Source organism: Gavia stellata, chromosome 12, assembly GCF_030936135.1.
Source record: "Gavia stellata isolate bGavSte3 chromosome 12, bGavSte3.hap2, whole genome shotgun sequence".
NCBI classification, from domain to species: domain Eukaryota; kingdom Metazoa; phylum Chordata; class Aves; order Gaviiformes; family Gaviidae; genus Gavia; species Gavia stellata.
Window position 1 is genome coordinate 5,458,998 of NC_082605.1, and position 20,480 is coordinate 5,479,477.

Genomic DNA, 20,480 nt, shown 5'->3' on the forward strand with positions numbered 1-20,480 from the left:
TCATGGGAGAAAGGGAGGACTGTGTATTCCATCATGAAGGTCGTCCCTTTGTGATTTGAGACTATTTCTGTTTTAGACACAAATTCCCATAAGATTCCCTGCTTGGACTCCTGAAGGAGCTGGAGAAACGATTTCCGTTCAGAAGTAATAATAGCATGGGCTTTTGGTTTTGATCATAACTGACATTTAAAAGTCATCTGAGGAAAGATACTTCTTGATTGAAGTCAGGTTTTGCTTAATGCACTTGTAGCTGATCTTTCCCATCTGGTGTCGCGCTACTTGGTGTGCTATCTTTCAGTTGCCCGGTGTCCACTTGATGAGATTCCAGAGGAGTTACTGACTTTCCCAAGGGACCTTTCAGTGGATTGGGTCATTCTGTTACCCTGGTTATTGCTCGACTTTTCTTTTCCCCCAGGAAAACTTAGGAAAGTTGCACAGCAGAGAATATGAGGTGATAATCCGGTACCCACAAAGTGTATTTGGAATTGAAGTTCTGTCAGGACTATTGCAGCTTGTACACAGCATGTGCCTGGTTTTTCATTTACATGCCAGATCCCCATGTTTTACCCGTGGGATACAGACATTACATTTTATATCTGGAATATGAAAGGTAGATCGTATGACTGCATTTCCTGGGTTTTATTCCCTGAATTGTCAGCGTTTAACATTGCTCGCCTAATCCTGGGTGCGGTAGTTTTGCTTCCTGCTTCTGCCACGCTGTCATTCTAAGGAGTCACCCTTAGGCGAGACGGGCTGGCATACGTCCTTACGCGGGTCTGGGCGAGGGACTGCTTCACGCCACTGCTGGGACTCCAGTTTTAGCGTGTAATACGCCTGAAGAGAGAGGTAGGTATTTGTGTTTTGGCTTTCTGTGTGTTTTGTGGATTGCTAAGATATGATCTTTCCTGCTAAGAATCTGGATTTTATCCCAAATCCTGTGAATTTCACGCAAGATCAGAGTCTCCCAGCATTCAGATGGATTGCCAAACCCCTGGCATTTATTGAAGGCACAGAATAACCGCTTGCTGTGTGCAGAACTTGCCAACGCAGTCTCTCCCAGGTACAAGGAAGCTTTTAGACAGCAGAAAATTATACACTTTGAGATTTCCTTGAGATACCTCTGGTTTCTGTACAACATAAGATACCCCCTACTAGCTGGGGGTAAATGCATTGATTACGGCAGCTACACAGGAACTCCCAAACAAGTCATGGGTAGGTTTTACAGCAGTTTGAAAATTGGAACTCTTATCTAATGCCTCTGATCTTGTGATTCCCAAAGGCCTCAGTATGGGCGGATGAAGATAAAACATGAGTCAGTGTTTAGCTATGGTATACTTGGGATCTCTTGTAACCCGAGGAACTTGAGTTCACCAGACACAAGCTAATCCCAAGTTTCTCGTGTTTGCAACCTGGAGCTAAAGAGATAGCTAGATTCTCCGAGCCCTGTGATACCAGACAAATGAAGGCATGTAATGAATATCAAAGACATGGGTTATTGAGAAGAAAAGCCTGAAAAACTTGTTTTATTTTGTCATCAGAGGAGCATAAATCCACAGGGAGTAAAGCTGAGGGGAGATGACTGTACTGCTAGGCGAGTGGCCTTAGATCAGCCACGTCTTCATGCTGTAACTACTGTGCACTTTGTTGCCCCTTATGTGTCCTTGTGCCCAGGATAGATCGTGGTCTTTATCCCTGTGGTAAATACAGTACTAGATACTTTGTAGAAATTAAAACTGGCAAATTCCATGTGTTTTATGTCATTTGGCATTCTGCACAAACCCCCTTCAGCTTGTCATAAATTCCCAAACCAGAGCAAGGTCACATCTGGTAGCAATTTCAGTCTGCCAGATGAAGCGTAATCCTATAAAACCTAACTCATTTTCTCCAGCGCTTTTCAAAGACGAGCTCTCCTGCTCCTTTTCCGTAAGACATACCACTTGCCCTGTGAGCGCTGTAGAATGATTTAGGCTGACTGTCTTTTCACACTTTATAAACTGCAGTTTTTGGAACACAGCTTTGTATCCAGTACATAAGACAGTACAAGCAAGTAAGTGTGTTTGAAGTCTTCACAATAACAGGCTGCATCTAGATTCTGTTTTCTTTGGCAATAGTGTGTCCCTGCAGGATGCAGCAGTTGTGTTCTTCCTCAGTGTTTCGATGCATATGGACGTTCTCATACTCTGAGTAACCTGTCATCTTACACACTGCGTAACTTGTAAAGGATCCATACATAGCTACTAATCTGCTTTTCCTTTACATGCTTTTAAAATAGTTATAGCAAAAGTTACGAGTCTTAGGTAACTCAAGGTATACATGTTGAAGACTGTAAAATATTAGATGCACTAACAAAGCAATGGAATGATGATCAATCTTTGCACACTGTAGTAATTGAAAATAGCTCTGGTTCCCAGTAACATGGAAATTTAATAGTAGCTGGTAGTTTTATAGGTTTTATCATTTTCCTTTGTCCCATTAGATTTTGATAATAGTGGTTATTTTGGTATCTCATTGCCTTTATTACTTTATGCTTTCAAAGCCCTGTATGGAACTTGGTGATCCACTTTCTCAAAAGCAGTAGCAAAACAGAGTGTACTAGTAAGGGGTTTAGGGGTTTGGGGTTTTTTTCTGTGAAACTGTGATGTATTATAATGTGTTATTGAACCAAATTAACAGAACTTAGTTAAAAATATTCTTTCAAGGTTTCCTACATCTTGCATAAAGTCCTCTAAGGCCTGTTCGTACAGGTGCACGATACTGTTTTTTTCTCTGAGGTGACCAAATCTAAGTGTCTTTTGGTACCACGTGAATGATACAAAAACCCCAAACCATCAAAACTTAAAAAGCACGTCAGACTTTTCAACAATTAGTATCGTTACTCTTCACTATTAAAAATGCAAGCTAAAAGTGGCAGCATATTAAAATCCACTGCAACTGGAAAGCGCTAGCCAGAGACCACCTTCTTGATTTTTCTGACCTAATTATACCCTTTTGAAACTGTTCACAGAGCAAATATCCTGAGGTTGTGACCCTTCCGGAAGGACTGCTGGGAGATTATATAATTCTAAGGAACCCCAAACTGTCTGGGTAAGCCAATAAATACCTTTCTTGATTTATGCAGATAAAGGATTGTGAAATCTGTAGTGACAATCTATACATAATCGGTCTGTTTGAACGTTAAGTCATTCTTTGCTTTGTAACACCTCTAAACACAGAGTTTAGATGATGTGTGTTACATTTTAGGGCTATAACCACACATTAAAAACATGAGGAGAAAAAACAAAAAACCCAAAAATAGATGTACAGGCTGTGTGCAGGTGGCCTTGTTAGGTAAGTCAGTCAATCAATTGTATTGCTACTGTGTGCGCCCACCTTTAAAAAGCTAGGTGGAAAAAAACAGAGGGCTCTAGCAGGCTTTTAATTTGTGTTTTGAGAAAAAAAAAATATATCTTATTACTATCTTGGTTTTGGAAGCTCGTGCTACAGTGAGGAGTCTCAATTCAAAGTTTAGGAATGTGGGCTGCATCCTCCCTCTCACGCATCAGCAAACATGTCAGGTTCTGTCCTCTGTGAGATAAAGCAGTTATTTTCCAGCCCTGGGCCTGGACAAAGGAGCTAATCCCTTCTTGCAGGCAAAGGCCCGTGTGGCAGCCTGACAGTTACAGCTCACGCTTTCTTCTGGGGTAGGAGGTGCACTGATCACGCATCCCTGAAGCAAAGCACAGCTCTCTGGTCTTCCTTCCGTTAAAGAATGGGAAGAAAATTGCAGGTTACCGTGTTACCAAAAGCAACTGTAGCTGTATTTTTCCTTTGCGTTAGAAGGAAATCGGATGAAGGAGGGGATCATTGTACGGCCATTTATTATTATTACTCTACCACACATGCTGGAGTTGTTGGGCTCCCTGCTAGACGTGTTCTGGCAGGTTTGGGTTTTAAAATTGAGTAAAAAAAAAAATCCTTGAAGTTGCATGTTAGATAAGATAATTATCACTATCAGGAATTCTGTGAGGGCCAAGAACAGTAACTGTTTTGTGAAGGGATCAGATCATTCCCTTCTCCTATTACATCTTTGCAATAACATGCATTAGTTTATATGGAAACAACTGGAAATAAAGCATAGGGCCCTCCATCATCTTTGTGGAACTAGCAAATAAACCACAATAGATAGTGCAGTCTTGGTTTAGCCAAATCTGCCATTTAAAGCTAAATACTTTAACTCTGGGTTGCCAAGATTAATTGTTCTTAGCCCATCACAGTTAGAAAATAAGCTGCTTTATTTTACAATTTCTCTTCAAGTTGACGGGTGCCAAGTTCCATTACATGTTCCCTCTCACCCACAATCATGACATGCAAGAATTTAAAAGCCTTTCAGTGGGTTGGTAGAAAATACACTTGCATATTAATTTGTTTGCAAAATCCCAGAAGCAGCTGTGCACTAATTCTCAAAGGATTTTTAACAATAAAGTAGCAAAAAGGCTGACACATCATATTTAAATGAAACTTTTACAGTCATGATTGATTGCTCAGACAGCACCAAGAAAGGGAACTTCCTCCTGGCAGCGAGTTGTTACTGTGCCTGTCAGCTTTAGGCGAGGAAAGCCTTACTTTCAGTAAGGAACACTCCTGAAGCCCGGGCTGGGAAGGGAATGCAAAGCACAGTAAAGCAGATGGGACCTTATAAAGCAGTAAAACTAGCATGAGTGTTGCTCTAGAGTCATCTCTGTGCTAGAGAACACTCTAGAAACTAGAAAAACTCTCCCCCTGCAGAAGCCAACGGCCTAATTGTTCGCATAGTGTGGTAGAGTCATCTCATCCCACTGCAAAAGCTGGAAAGAGTGATCAGCCTTGCAAAAACACCAGAAAACACTATTGAAGGAGTAACAACGGTTAAGATTTCATGTAATTTTTTTTTTTTTTAATTAAAAGCAAACAAACAAATGCAGGAATCTAGGCCTTGGATGTATTTATCCCTATGCGTTATTCTAAAAAGGCCATGCACAGCGTCATGATGGACCTTATTCCAAACCCAGAACATCACTATTTATGCAAACACTTCTTCTGAAACAATTTTCCTGTTTTCATGCTGTGTCTGACCACAGGGAGCAGGTATTATGCAAGGGGCGGGAAATGCTAGCTCTCGTTTTCTTTTGTATCTTACTTTACCGCTGCTCCATGGAAACTTAACCATTCCTGAGAGACAAAGACAAGAACCAAGGGAAAAATTTCTTGAGGTTGAAAATGTGAGTGTGCCTGGAAATGAAGGAATAACCTTTCCTTGTCAGTACATTACCAGTTTCCCTTGGTTCAAAACATAAGTATTTCTGATTCTCAGAGATGGGCAAGTTGCATTACCTGAGGTAAGTTTTGTTTAAGAGCATAATGGGTGTGAACCTCCTCAATACTGTACTTCCTGCTTTGAAGAAACCTTAAAGGCAGTTGCCTAGTTAACACCTAACTAACCTCTCTGCGCACATGATACAGGTTGGAATTAATGATTGTTTGGAAGATACACATAGATGAAGAAGGGAGAACTACGCCTGTTCTGGACCTTCTGACTAAAGTACCGGAGCAAGGTAATGTCATTCCCTCCAGAGACCCCTTCTGAGCTTTTGAGTAGAATGCCCGTCCCCTTTTTTGGCCAGCATGTCTTTAGATAAAATGGAAATCCCTCTCCCAGAGCCCAACTAAAGCCCAGTTTTGCAATCGGCTAAGCTTCACCCCCTGGATCATTTAGGAGGGCTTACAAAGCAGGTCTGGCTTTCTCTCCTCGACAGCAGGTAACCCCTTTTATCATAAATGCAATGCTGACAGCCACATTCAGTAACAGAGCAGCTGTTTGAAAATAATGGTCACTGTTACATTTTTCTTGCAGTCTTGGAGCAGAAGATGGCCACTATTGAAAACGCACCTGCCCGCTTCCGCAGCATGCTGCTTCTGTGTGGGATCGAGGCAGCTGTCGAGAAGCTGATCAACGTGGTTGGCTTGGAAAAATGAACACCAGCATTACTTACAACAGGTAGCAATTTCAAAAGTAGTTTTAATTAAGATATTGTGTTACACAGTCTATAATTTTATTGAATATAAACATTAAGTTATTTTCCATTTAGAAACCATACTCATAAAACATGCTATCTGTACAATTATGGCACGTTATATATAAATTGTCATGACATGAAAATAAATACAGCCATTTAAATACAAAAATGCCAAATAAAATAGTTACATGTACAGAGTGATTTCATTATAAATTTATCTTTCTGAATCATTAATGTACCAGAGTGGTTTATCTTCTTAACATTTTCTAGATACCTGGAAAGTGTTAAAAGATCATGCACTGTCAAAATCAAGTCCATAAAAATCCATTTCATTTCACAGCTCTGTAAAAGTACAGTGATTTTAAAATGACAAGAGAACAGTAAGAGACTCCTAGAACAAAGAGTTAAATAGCTTTCTCATTAAATTAGGGTAGAAGTAGACAATTTGAAGATTTCAAAAACATACTATGCAAAAAAAAAAAGGGGGGGGGTAGCTGTATGAAGTAACTTTTTTCCACAATGTAAGTAAGTGTTGAGTAGGGAGAGCATTAAACTAAACAAGAAAGGACCATTACACTTCTATAAAGAGAGGCAGACGAGTTAACAACTGCTCCCTGCAGCGCTTCCTTTTGATTTCCTATTTCTAGGGGGAAATTCTAGTAGGCCACACGTTACGAAAGCATCACATATCATACATTCATCCCTGAAGAAACACGACAGATTAGACAGATGTCTTGTCGTCTTCCATCTGATGTACCATTAGCTCATTTGTGAACTCTAAGCATTTTTCAAGAGAGTTCCTGCTCTGCACTCGCTATCGCAACCAAACCTCCACAACTGTAAGTCACGTCCTTCTCAGGTAGGGAGCATGAGGTGTTGTTCCTGGAATCGAGGGGCCAAAACCACAAACTGCGGACTCTCGAGTAGTATTAAGAGACTTCAAGTCCACAGCTGCTCTAACCGTGCAAGCAGTGCAACTGCCTGCTCTGTGTATAAGTTAGGACAAAGTATTATATAGCAATGGTGAAATAAGTGGAGAGATCAAGAACTAAAGCAACAGTATGTTTATAATACCATAATTTTAGTAATCCACTATTTGATGACTGAAATAGTCTCCTACTGTTCTGATAGGTCAGGAAAAACTGACAGATGAGGTTAGTTTCTGTCAGAATCTACAGCTGAGCAATGCCAGAGATTAGGTGGTGATGGACAGCAGCTCTATAATAAAATACCTTGAGATATAAGGCAGACCAGTTTCAAGTTTGGAATCCAGCAGACAGGCAAAATTCATTGCTACTTTATCCACTGACATGTTACTGGTTTAGCTAGTTTTGTGTAACCTTTAGTTTATTTCATCTTTAGCTCCTCCTTGCCTGAAAATGAAACTGTTTGATCAGCACATATACTTCTATTTGCATATGAAATGTCTCTGAAGTTACAGCATAAAAACCTGAAAACTTTCCAGCTGTGGATAGTCCTTCCTCCCTCTCCTTGCCTAACAGCTGGAGGATTTCTAGATTTAAAAGCAGCTCTCTGTCCCCCCCAGGTTTTCCTTGGAAAGCAGGGGTTACTACCACTGGCAACTACCAGCTTATTGCAGTGTTGTAGTAGTATCACGTTTCAGTGCGAGCCGTGGCCTGGCAGCAGCACACCAGAGCTCTCGCTAACATGGGCCGCTGTCCACAACAAAGCTCTGCTGTGGTGAGTGCTGTTACTCTAGATTTTGTATTTCTTCCTTCAGCTGTGCCAATAGATACAGGTTTTCTGCTTTCTGTATTTCAGGTAAAATGGAACAATTCAAACATTACATTGAGATCCCAATATAAATATATTTTTTTAAACATTAACCAACACCATTTTGAAAAACATTACCAGTAAGCACACACTGTATCCAGGTCACAGCAGTTCACTGTAGCTTGAACAGCATCTCTGCACATCGTGGGGTGTGCGATCCCCACGTGTATGGGAAAAGCGTCTGTGAATTTTATCATACTACCCTCAGTTTTTAATATATCCTCAGTCTCCAGCTCAGGATCTTCCTTGAGGATGGCTTCTACTGCGACATCTCCCAAGATTTCAGCTGCACATGCCAATGTTTACAAAGTAAAGCCATCATTAACTTGCTGAAGTAGCCATACAGTACTCGTCATGAGAAAGTGACCCCTTGCAGCTTCACAAAGTAAAATCAGATACTGTCACCTTTTTTGTGTCACTTTGAAAGGATGGGCCTGAGAGCAGCTGCTCATGCTACGTAGTATGTGGGTATCAGTGAAATAATGCCAACGTTTGACACAATCTAAAAGACCTGAAATAATCTGTAAAACTCAGAATATATTATTCTTATAGCTCAATTTAAATTAGGTAAGAGTGAGCTGTGGTGTCACCTTCAATAGCAGCATATAATGTACAGAAAATGAAAGACCAGTATGTCAGATAAGTTAAGCCCAGCTATCACATGAAATTCAAAGATGCTTACCTTTAACCCTTTTCACTTAGTTTCAGAAGCTTTAGGTCAATACAAGGTGATCACAAAACTTCTGGAGGCAGTCTGGTGTTCTTAACCTCACGCATTGGTACTTAGGTGTTCTGCAGTGACACAGGCGTTCCATATGTCAGGAACACTTGAGCAGCCACTTCAGTTGTATTTTCAGTGGACTTAATGCTAAAGTTTTAGATTAGGTTTTGTTAGAGCATTCCCTCTTCCTAGTAGGTATGAGCAAGACTCAAAGCACAAGCTCCAAGGCAATTCTCTTGTTAGTAATTAGGCTTTCTATGTTAGTGCAATACTTCAGGAAACCTTTAATTCTGTGCTCTTTTAATTCTAAGGAAGTAGACTTTTAGTATTAATTCGATCTGTCCTCTAGTTCCAAGGTATGGCACGTTATCTGTTCTGTCATATTAAATACATTCATTAAGGTTATAGAGCAAATGCGTGTTTTAGTGCTATTCCATGTCTTTGAAAAGGCATACCAATTAGAAATCATTTCTTAAAGCAAAAACATTCACAGCTGAAAAATGCACTGAACACAATAGAAAAAAAAAAAATCACCATAATTGTATTCCATTAATCTTTCACTTTCTAATGTGTTCGAATAAAAACAACCTTAAGGAAACGGTTACACTTTATGGAGAACTAATGTGCAGTCTTCATTCTCCTTGAAGAGACTGGACATAACTGGGTCGTCTTTGGCCTGTACATTCTTCAAATAGTAGTTTACTATCTTGCCGTCAAGTTTGTACTGATGAGGAATGCTTTCATAGGGTTTTAGATCCAGGTCCAGAACAGAAACAGAAAAGGTGAATCTCGATTTGGACGTTCGTACCACAGGTCTCTGCTCAGAGCTGGAAAACAAAACCGTGTTGCACAGCTGAGTCACTGAAGCTAACAGTTTTCATTTTTGTGTCCCGAGTCCCCTTGCAAAAATGACGCTAACATTTATCTTAGAACTTTCGTGAGAGCCTAAGGAAATAAACTTCAGCTAATGTGGCATTCAGGAAACTATAGCTCCAGCTTAACCAGTCTTAAAGTGAACTTGCTGGTGCCTCTTCCAGTCGTTTTCCTTTCAACTTCCATGCAGCTCAAGTCAAAACATTACTCTCAGTTACTGTGTCTTTGTATTTAGTAAGTCTAATCTGTTTCTAGGTGGTATGCATACAAAGCAACAGCCTTAGTAGCAGAAGCAGCAAGAATCACTGCGACTCCTACTTAGGTTCAAGGTAATACAAATTTAGTATCAGAACTAATGTCCATGCATACTGAAGGATGAAGGACTTATTAATAATAATAAGTCAACCATGGCACAAGTCATGTCCCTCAGGAATGTTTTACTGAAGAACTGCAGGGCAAACACAGAAAGCAATATTCTTTTAAAATAACAGGGCTTTCGTAAAGCAAAACTCCCCCACATAAAAGCAGACTGTAATATTGTGGCAAAACCTCCAGCCTTACAGTGAAAGATGTCACCTCGATTGTTGCCTTGTTTTTACTGATGTGCTTAATAAAGACTTCTGTTTTCTTATTAGGCAGTTAAAGGCAACTCACCTTGGAAAATCTCTCATGTGAGGACACCAAGGCAGAAAAATGGTACCTAGTTAAAACCATGTATATCTACCATGAACAGTCAATTCAAATTTCAAGAAGGGAGTAAATACAAAACCTTAACCCTCTTTATCAACTTAAAACTCTTTAGAAACAGACATTTGTCCTAAATGTCTTAAATCAGAACTCCACCTTATTAACATGCTCACAGCCAAGTATTTGGATACAACCCCCCCCCCCAAAAAAAAAAAAAAACCAAACACTTTTTTGAATTGACTGAACTGTGCAAACGCATCTTAAATTTCTGAAGGAGTGGGCGTCCTCCACAAGCAGGTCTCCCTTACCATTCATCTTGTAGACAGGGTGAAAGGGCAATCATGATGGAGCAGTCTTTAGCAGTCATTGCTATTCTGTACTGCTGCACCTATACAACACAAAAGCAACATGAATTTTCTGTTCTATTTGTATTTGCCTTAGTTAAGCATACTGGTCTTTATAAAAGGCACTAGCATAGTCAGTGTATTAGTATGTTGGTATTTTAAGAGCTGGGAATTATCTCTGTAACAGATTATTAGCAGGAGCAAGTGGTTTTACAGCATCCTGTACAAGAATCATGTTTATTTCCTACAGATACTTTTCTTGAGGGCCAAAACAGCACCAGTTCATGCAAATGCTTCCTCCGTCTAGAAAGGAAATAACCAGCTTTATTCTTCTCTCCAGAACTGGTGCTAAACATGTTTGGTTTTAGCTGCTTCTGCTATCACAACAGCAGAATTAAGAACTTTAACTGTACAATTAAGAACTTAAACTGTACAGACCTCTGAGAAGCCAGGGGTGATGCTGACACGCTACCCATCCCTTCCCCTTAGACAGGTGTTCATTAAACTTGACAGACTAAATAAGCTTCAACAACATGCGCAGGGGAAGTACCTTTGTTAACGCAAATGCCACTGTCCCATCATCTTCAGTTGAAAGATCTAGCAGCTTCTCATAAAATGCTTCATTGTAAGGTCCATCTATCTGTAACGTACTTCTAAATAAATTTTAAAAGAAGATTTACAGACAGCCAAGATTATTTACTGATTTTTAGTGAGATCTTTCTTCAGCAGCTCAGATACTCAGAAGAAAACAGTAACACTGATAAACATGGCAACAGGTTAATACTCAGAGGTCTAACACCATGACCAGTCCCTATTATTCTCATATCGCTTAAGATACACTGTTTTAAGGTTTGGTTGGTTGTTGGGGTTTTTTTTAAAGATGAATCATTCTTAATCCACTGCCACCTGTGTATCACTACAACAGTATTTTTTGAAAAAATGGGTAAGTTTCAAAATTTGTAACAGTTTGCAAGAGCTCTTAGAAGCCTTGCTGAAAACACAGGGGGTATACACTTACCTGAGAAGGCCCTGCTCTGTCCCCAGATTCCTAACGTGTGCTAACAAGGGGAGGGTTTATTTGGCTCCTTCCTTCCCATGTTAAATACCTGAACTCCTGCTGAAAAGCTGAACCCATAAAAGCAGAGTTTGTGGCACACAAACACCGCGCAGATGAAAGAATACATTTTCAAATTATTTGTTTGCTGTATAAATATACAGGTAAGCCACACTGCAAGTGATTGAAGCAGAACATAAGGCCAACCCATTGCCCACAAGAGAACCCTTCAACTCCGACAGGAGTCCAAGGGAGCTGGAGGAGCACAAGCAGCCACGTCTTGCAAGTGAAGCCAGCGTGCCCTCGTGTGAGCAGCGGCAGAATTACAGGCAAATTACAGGCTGAGAATGCAAGAAGCATCCAACAAGTCAAGGTTTTTTATAGCGATTATTATTACAACTAATAAGCTTTATTTGAGAACAAATGTAGCCGCTTGCAGTGCCCCATGTTTCTTCATCAGGCAAGAAGTACCATCAGATAAAGATTCTTGTGCCTCAGGTATGATTTGATCACTTGTGATGTGGGGTGCAATCTGGCATCTGGAGCTACTCTCATCATGCACCAAGGGCAGGCTGGACAAGCAGCAGATACTGGGCCATGACCCACTCACACCTTCTGTAAGATCTTGCAGGCACAGGCTGGATTGCTGCTGAATACCAAATTCAGGGGCTTATAGGGCAGGTTGTAGGTAGGCCAATATAGACTTGAGAGTGACTGTAAAATCGTCATTACTGCAGACATAGTCCTAGCTCTGCAGGTGGCGAAGGCTGGAGAAACCAACCGTCCATTTTACTGTATCTTTCCTCAAATATACAACCTCCACTACTAAGGAATGTGGGGCATTTTCTCTTTTACCCTGTTGTGAACTTCCCATACTCATTACTTAAAAATCCAGGTCAAAGTGACTGACACCAAAACTTTTAATAATAAAACTCATCTTTTATGTTATCTGGCATTTCAAGTTAGAAATTCAGAATATGCAATACCACAAAGGAAGGTTGTATACAACATAACAAGAGAGAACAAATGGCTGTGTGTGCATAGAGCCAATCTTGTCTGCATACCTACAGAGTCAGAACTGAAAAGAAAAGTCATCATGTCTTACCTCTCTTCAGGAAACTCTTCTAAATACTGTTCAACTCTACTGTACAAAGGATAGAGTCCTTCAATATCCAGCATGTCAAGCATCTGAGCCTGAAGGGTTTTATAAAGGAGACAACCCCTCGGTAAGCCAGAGCTTTCCAATTTATGTTTACCTAGAAGAAAATGTATTTTCAAATAAGGCAGACATGAGTGTTGTCTTTGCTTCATTTTGCCATTACATGTGCTTGTTCACAGAGCAAATCCAGATACTCTTTAGACCAATCACAGGGGGAAAAAAAAAAAACAAAAAAACAAAACCCACTTCCGTTTCTAAACACTAATGTACCAGGTGCATGTACTTACCTGCACATTTAAACAGCACATATTTGACTGCAGAATAAAACACCCAGTATACAACTCTACAAATTACTCAAAAAAAAAAAAAAAAAAAAACAAAACCAAAACACCAAAACAAAAAAAAACACCCAAAGCCCACACACTTCCATTGTAATCTCAACTTTCTCTTGAGTCTACAAGAGAAGTTTTTCATATGAGTTTGAAGGCACCACAAATTCACTTTCAACAGTATGAACTGTTGGCAGAAAGTAATTTAGCATTTCAGGTATTGTGTCCTTTTAATATAGTATAAACAGGTTTGTATTTGCTGTCATTTCTGCAAGATAGCCCTTTCTCCACACAATACAACAAAACCAACCAGCAATGAAAAAGACCTTCCTCAAAAGCAGAGGAAGAAGCATGCTGTTTGTGTAATTAGGATGACCAGCAGCATCTTGAATAATTAGAGCTTTACAAACCTTACGCACTGAGGAATTAACATGATTTACAGTTTTCCAACTCTCACTTCCCCTTTCCCTCCAGTGTTCATACCTTTCTCTTTACGAGGAGTGGAGTAGTAGAAGAAAAGAAAATGAGCTACAGCCTAGCTGGCGAGGGCTGACAGGAGGAGCAGGGGAAGGCAAGAAACAGGAGTCATGTAACAAACCAACCAAAGCAGCCAGGCTTCATATCACATACAACATAAAAATTCCCCACTCATTTGAAATACCTATGACAGTTATCAGCTCAAACTGGTACTTCCTTCCATTTTTCCTCCACCACCTTCTGAATTTATTTTTATCCCTGTCCCTAGGTACAGTGCTAGAAGTACTCCCTACAAGGTCACACTAAAAACAATTATCTAGCAGTTACACAGCTCAGAACCTATTTTTAAAATGTCACTAAAACACCACTGTTCCCGTTCTCACATCGGTATTAAACAGCAAATGAGAGGCAAAGATCTGAATCGTTACGTGGTAACAATTAATTACTGACAGTGCTCAAGAAATTATTTCTTACCATTTCTTACTAGCTCCTTATTAAAAGCACTCGCTTCACAGTAGCTTCGTCCTTGTGAAATGGGAACTGTCTTCATATCACCTGCCCTGCAGGCATCAGTACTACTCAGTAGCGTCATAGTTATAACATGGATTAGTTCTTTAACAATTGTCCTTGTACAGTGTGGTCCACTGACCAACCCATTGGAAGGGAAAAAGAAAGGTTTTAAGTGACGAGCAAGTTCGTTCCAGTCAGAGACACAGTCCTGGTCATCTTTACAGCCATAAATTAGTTCCCCGTTCTGCCAATGAGAAGAAGAAAAAAATATTTAGGCACGTCATGAAATCCAGTTATTCAAACTCAATCAAAAGCATCAGATTTAATATCTTAAGACACATAATACAGAAAAGTGTATTAGCTTAACACTCTGCATACAAATGCACGCATTCCCAATCTCTTACAAATTTGCCCTCTTCAGTTTAATCGGATATCACAGGTGACAACCTTTGAGGTAGGACCAAAAGGCCCATTTTAAGTCAAGTGCTCCTTTCCCAACTTAATCAACTCTAAATAATCAGAATAGTAAAAAAGTGAACTGATACTTCGCACATTTTCGTATTGCTTCTTTCTGAATAATGTCAACAGTGAAAAAGCACCATGTGAAACAACCTTCTTTTAAAAGCCAAATTGGAAAACAGAGGCCTCTAAAAAGGGACAGAAAAGGTCCAATAGTTACCTGTACTAATAGAAAAAGTAGGACAGTTCATACAAGTTTAAGTAATTCAAATAGTTGGTTTAATACTGGAAATAAGTTGTAAAGAATTTTATTTCCTAGAATTAATCTGAAAATCTGCATAAGCCATCAGTTACTGCTTTATATTTTTCCTACATCAATACCATAGAAAAGGTAACTTTTTACTTCCTCAGTGAGGCGTGCTGTGCATTTGGCTTGCCTGAATGCTGTAACAGTAATTTCTAAATATATTTGCAGCAACACGCAAAGTTCTCTGTCTTCTTCCTCCTGAAGAAGCATGTAGTTTTAAAACTCTGGTCATCTTTAAAAGCCCTTTTCTATTAGTTGTTCCTTGGTGATTTTTTCAGACTAATTAGTTCTGGGAAATTATTATTTACCTGCCCCAACCTGAAATTTAACTAAGAATCTTCCTGTTTTCTTCTTTTGGTGGGGTCCAATAGTGATGGTGCTGATTAGGTAGGTTTGAAGTAGGATCTTGACTGTTCAGATGCTGAAGTCAAATTGTTTAAAAGCCAAGGCAAAAAAAAAAACAAGCAGACAGATTTGATTTTTTACCTTAAATATTTTCAAGTTGTTTTGTGCCTCCTGTAATAAGCTCTTCAAAGCAAAGTGCATTCTCTGTTTATTTCTAGGGGAGGGAAAAAAAGTAAATGAATCCAAGAATGTTTTATCACAGCCGTTAGACATTTACACTCATGCCTGGAAGGCTCTATGGAATCAGAATTGGGCACCTGAAGTGAACACACCCATGAAGCCTGTTGCTCATGCTGAAGTCACCGCAAAGACAAAGTGACTATTCACAATTAGAACTTCAAATCTGAGTAAACAGCTCTTACGTTTCATGTTACGTAGCAAAAGGCACTGGTACATTAATAAGCAACTCTGATGCCTGAAATAGGTGTAAAAAGGTATATAGCACCAGAAATAGCCACTGTAAAAGTCAGACAAGCAGGCACTGATCATCCTTAATGCGACAGTGAAAGTCAAAGTAATTTGAGAAAGAAATCTGTAACATAGATTTTTTGGCAAAAACATATCCAGTCACACAATTCCTTACCCTGAGAAGAGATCCAATGGGCAATATTTACTTGGTCGCTTCCATTTTCCGTTCGCTACCTGTTGAAAACCCACACCACTGCTGTTAATCACTCTTTCTGGAATAACTACTCTCAGTTATTTTAATAATCAGGTGTGTGGCACCAACATCGTTTCTTCAGAAGTCCTATGACATTTACAACCCTTTGAACATACAATCTGTGACTACTAGGGGTGTTCCTCATCATATTTAACTCAAGTCACTCAAATTGCATTCACAAATGGAAAGCATGGAGAAAGGTCACATTAAATTACAGTACGGCACAGTTACACGATTTCAGACACATAATGGACATTAGTCAAATTAATTCTATGTGTGTTACATGCTGTTGTAAGTTACGGAGTGCCACCATGCATTTGGTGAGCTGTAATTGAAAGGAAATTTGATGCTGGAGTTTACCCAATCAACAGCGTCAATAGTCCTTAAAGACTAATCTTGTATTTGTTTGCTTCCAGCTTCCCACAGAACTTGTTCCATCTCTCACTAAACAGATTCACACCCAGCAACTCAGATGTGTATCCACCTACTACCTTTAGTCATATCAGATTTAAGCAACAACATGTGCGTTTCAACAGGAAAGCAAGACTGGAACAGCAAATAAAACACAGTGCAGTCAAAAGAAAGCAGGGTGACTACTAAAAAAAAAAAATTACCTTTAGATGCTGATGCATACAGTAACGACACACCTTGTGCTTTATCTCCTGTGAAACATGGCTGGAAAAAGGAATGAAGCCACATTTTGGCTAAAACAAACAAACAAAAAAAGATTATAAATATAAATGTATTTCTTTATATAAGGGCACATAAAATGCAAATCTTTCCAGTTAAAGGAAACTAAAAAACCAAACAAACCAGTCAACATCCAACACTTAAAAGCCTAATATATGTCACTCTATATTATTCCCAATTATTTTAGAGTCCTCACTTAAGAAATAAGGACACACAAAACCACTGTGGCCTACAAAAAAGCCTAGTAATACCTGGGAATTTCCCAAGTTTCAAAAGATCAGGAATTGGAAGAGGGAGGGGGATATTTCATCCCGTGGGTCACAGTGAAAGCTGTGAGCTCTGCCTTATCCCACAGCTGCATTCCTTTCAAACTGCTCTGGTCAGTACGTGATTAAAAAATGCAAACAAAACCCCCAGAAGGGTCTTCTCCTATTCAATACCTTAATCTCTATGCAGAGGATTGGCCGGTGTTCCACAAAACGATAGGTCTGCAGCCTGGTAAGATTAGGAAGGCACATTGCGTAACCACTAAGAGTGTCCATATCTTTATCACAGCGAGACTCTGGGGGAAACAAAACAAAAAACCCAAAACAACACAAACAAGAAAATTAGGTGTGTGGATGTTTATTTGACTCTGTAGTTAACTTGTTCACCAGGTGGGGGGGCAGAACAAACTCAGAAAGACAGGACACAGTTTAGCAGGCTTGAGCCAATCATGCCCTGGCATAGATTTGCCCTCCCCATTATCAACACCCGTGTTCAGTTTCCTCAAAACTGTCCCAGGCATAGAGAATGCCTCAAGAGCTGCTTCTAATGGCTGCTTTCCAGCTCAGCCCAAGAAAGGTATCAGCAAAAGGCCTGAAACAGCAAAGGAGTACATTCAATTGGCCAACAACAGGTGAAGGGAGTACTGTATTCAAAGATGTGATCTCACATTTGCTTACTAAAATTGCACAAACTACCATCCCTCGTCTAGTCGAGAGGTATCTGTGAAAACTGGCAGGAATATCACAAACTGTTCAGAAGAAAGCATAAATCTAAGCAGAACCTGCAAGTGGCTTCACTGAACTCTTTAGTCTGTGCATAGTGCTTTTTCAAGGTTTAAAACATTTGCCCAAGGTTTGAGATCAAGATGTGCCGTATTAAAAAACAAAACTGGTAAGAAGCACTCAGCTGAAGAACCACTTCTCAATGAGAACCCAGTCTCTTCCTAGCCATTCCCATGTTTACATCAAAATAATAAATAGGTGAAAAGGAACATAGAACAAAAGTTGGCTTCCCCCTCCTCACAAGCTCACAGTTTAGAACAAAAATTTCCTCTGCTACGACCACCCTTTTAAAAATAGCATTTTTGAATATAGTCCAGATTAACAGTCCCAGGAAGAAATAAAGTGGCAAAATGGTTTCAGACTAAGATTAAGGGGCATTACATAGATAATGCCTTTAACCTCCCTCCCACACGTGTCCTTTGGGGAAAGGTAACAGGACAAAGAAAGGGCTGAGATTTTAATTCAAATTTAATAACATACACTCCTGGATTTTCAGATACCTGTGTTACTAAAGAGATACACAGAATACATATGTTCAGTTAGAGCTTCCATTGCTAAGAAAATGTCCTTTCTGAAAAATATATTGCAACAGGAAAAAAAATCATCTCAGAAACAGAAGCCTCATTAGGCATCAGCCTGCAATTACCGGCTGTAGTTCACCAGGATGAGCAAGAAGAAACCTTTCTCCAACAAAATGCTGAGGCTTGTTTTCTTTTTCTAAGCTTAAGTGAAAGTACATCCACGTTCAGCTGAAAGCCACTTGCCAAATCAGATACACCCAGAAATCTGAAGTATTAGAGAAATTCCTTCTTAGGGTAGACAGGCTTATTGTGAAAGGTAATTAAAGGAAATTTTTTCCTCGAGGTTTAAAAAAATTCCTGTTACAAATGAAAAATGAGATTTGCTGTTGTAAAGCAAGAAATACCACTTGGACAGCTCCTCACAACCACATTTCTTCCTCTAAAGAAATCCCCACAAGCTGCAGACACACAAAATTTAACTTTAAGAAATAAAACTAAATTCTATCATTCACTTCTACCAGAGTGTCATCGATTCTGTAACTTTTATTAGACACTATTTACTTTCCTTGCTAGTTGCACAGTGCCAGAAACCATTCCTCAAAAAGGTGAGGACAGGTCAGCAATAGAGAGCATCCAGTGCTCACTATATGTAAATTAGTTCAATTTTTTCCTGGATCAAAGGCATCAAACTCCTGGCTACAGTTACCAAAGAATTTAATACCACATTTTTATTCAAGGAATTCTAAAGCAGGAGTTTCTGGCCATTCTCAAGAACATAAGATGAACACACCATGAGGGACATCATCTCTTTGTCCATTTTAGAGCTTACACCTCACCATACTTTTAGCCATACATGAAGAATGATGCACCCAAGTGTTGCTGACTAAGAATGACGACACCAAATTCTGTAGCACTTCACTTCACACTGAATGCGTCAGAGTTGGCCAAACATTGAGTCTTGCAACAGGTTCCAAAAGATTTCACAAGGTCAATGCACCCTTACCTCGTACATTTGTGCCCTTCAATCCCCCCGTCTTGTGCAAGAGGACAAGAGCGTACCTGCACTTCACCGCTGGATAGGGACTGCAGAGCACCATGTAAGGGTCGGGAGAAATCAAGCACAGCCCCGTATCCTAGAGATGCTCATTAAACTTTAAAAGCAGCACAGCCTGTAACACTGCAACCCCTTGGCAATGAGACATGCCAGTTCTCAGGAAAGAGAGCCATGAAAAGCTGGAACGTTAAGTTGCACACTGATTGAGTGCTGTGACTCATTGGACACGAGATGCTTAGCCCCAAGTGAAACATTAACGCTGAACACAAGACAATTTAGTGGGGAGTTTCTGAAACTATCTTCCTTCCAAAGCTCTGCTGCACAGTTCAGAAGAAACTGATGGAATCAAAACAATTATTTCGGGACACATCTTCCACTTCCCTCACTGACCTTTGTAAAGGACTTAACAGCAAGGTGAAAGCTTGCTGAAGAATTCACACACACAGGCTTAGAGGATCCCTTTCCCCAATTTATCAAACTAGTATTAGATGCAACTTTTAATTCTAGAACAGACCCATTTTTTCACAACAAATTTTCAACTTCTCATTGTCTAAATACCGAAAAAAGTTTCCTCATATTCTGAGGCATGATGCTTTTTTACTGTTATAATAAAGCAAAATGCTTTACAGCCTGAGGAAGGCCCCCTTTTTAATGCTATCCCTGGCACTTACCTGGCCTCTCTGGCTGAATTTTTAAACAGAGCTGTCTTACGAAGTCTAAAGGCAGTTGAATAATCTCCTATTTAAAAAAAAAAAGAAAAATATATATTTCAACACAAAAATTAATATCCAGTTTGGGGGTCTTAAAATGGAATACCAAAGTTCAGTGGATGTTAACAACAGTATATAAACTATACGCTCAGCAGCTTCTCCCTCTGATTAACCATCTATATGAAGACCTGTACCTGAAATCACATGCAATACATACTCTACTATGAAACCCAAAAACCCATTTAAATAAATGTATGAAAAAGAGCATTTTCAGTGACAGTTTAGTGTGCATGAAGAAACCTGCATAATTTTGTCCTTTTCACAAATGAAAAAGTCCCATTTCCTCCCGTCCCACGTCTCACATCCCACCCTTCGAGGCAGAATCGTGTAACTCAAGTTCCAGGAGAAGGTGTAACTTTTCCACTCAAGTGTCTGATGTTCAGTTAACTAGATCTGGCTGCTCTGAAGAACAGTGAGTGGCAAGGAGAAAGGCTACCTCTGACTGCACAGAAACGTAGACAATTCACATGAACCAGATTTCTCCCCTTGTTTTGCAGTTAGTCTAAAAATCTCTCACACACACACCTCTCGCCTTACACAGGGCAAAGAAGTGACCGCTCTTCTCATTAGTAGCTTGAAATAGC

General features: G+C 39.7%; 2 protein-coding genes across 3 annotated transcripts in view; one reads left to right on the top strand and one right to left on the bottom strand.

The window, feature by feature from the left end:
• CENPP (centromere protein P) overlaps window positions 1-5,995 on the top strand; it is a 149,924-nt gene extending 143,929 nt beyond the window's left edge. For both annotated transcript variants that reach the window (XM_059823110.1, XM_059823109.1), the window contains exons 7-9: window positions 3,005-3,084; window positions 5,479-5,570; window positions 5,870-5,995. In XM_059823110.1, coding sequence (XP_059679093.1) covers window positions 3,005-3,084; window positions 5,479-5,570; window positions 5,870-5,991 — 294 coding nt within the window. In that variant the 3' untranslated portion in view covers window positions 5,992-5,995. The remainder of the gene's footprint in view (window positions 1-3,004; window positions 3,085-5,478; window positions 5,571-5,869) is intronic.
• A 3,139-nt stretch (window positions 5,996-9,134) lies between these two features.
• The window catches only part of IPPK (inositol-pentakisphosphate 2-kinase), a 31,764-nt gene continuing 20,418 nt past the window's right edge, over window positions 9,135-20,480 (bottom strand). The window contains exons 4-13 of the mRNA XM_059823107.1: window positions 19,798-19,864; window positions 16,943-17,064; window positions 16,427-16,516; window positions 15,735-15,793; window positions 15,233-15,305; window positions 13,945-14,224; window positions 12,611-12,761; window positions 11,002-11,104; window positions 10,416-10,495; window positions 9,135-9,374 (exon numbers count right to left, since the gene is read on the bottom strand). Of these exons, the coding sequence (XP_059679090.1) occupies window positions 9,149-9,374; window positions 10,416-10,495; window positions 11,002-11,104; window positions 12,611-12,761; window positions 13,945-14,224; window positions 15,233-15,305; window positions 15,735-15,793; window positions 16,427-16,516; window positions 16,943-17,064; window positions 19,798-19,864 (1,251 nt within the window). The 3' untranslated portion in view covers window positions 9,135-9,148. The remainder of the gene's footprint in view (window positions 9,375-10,415; window positions 10,496-11,001; window positions 11,105-12,610; window positions 12,762-13,944; window positions 14,225-15,232; window positions 15,306-15,734; window positions 15,794-16,426; window positions 16,517-16,942; window positions 17,065-19,797; window positions 19,865-20,480) is intronic.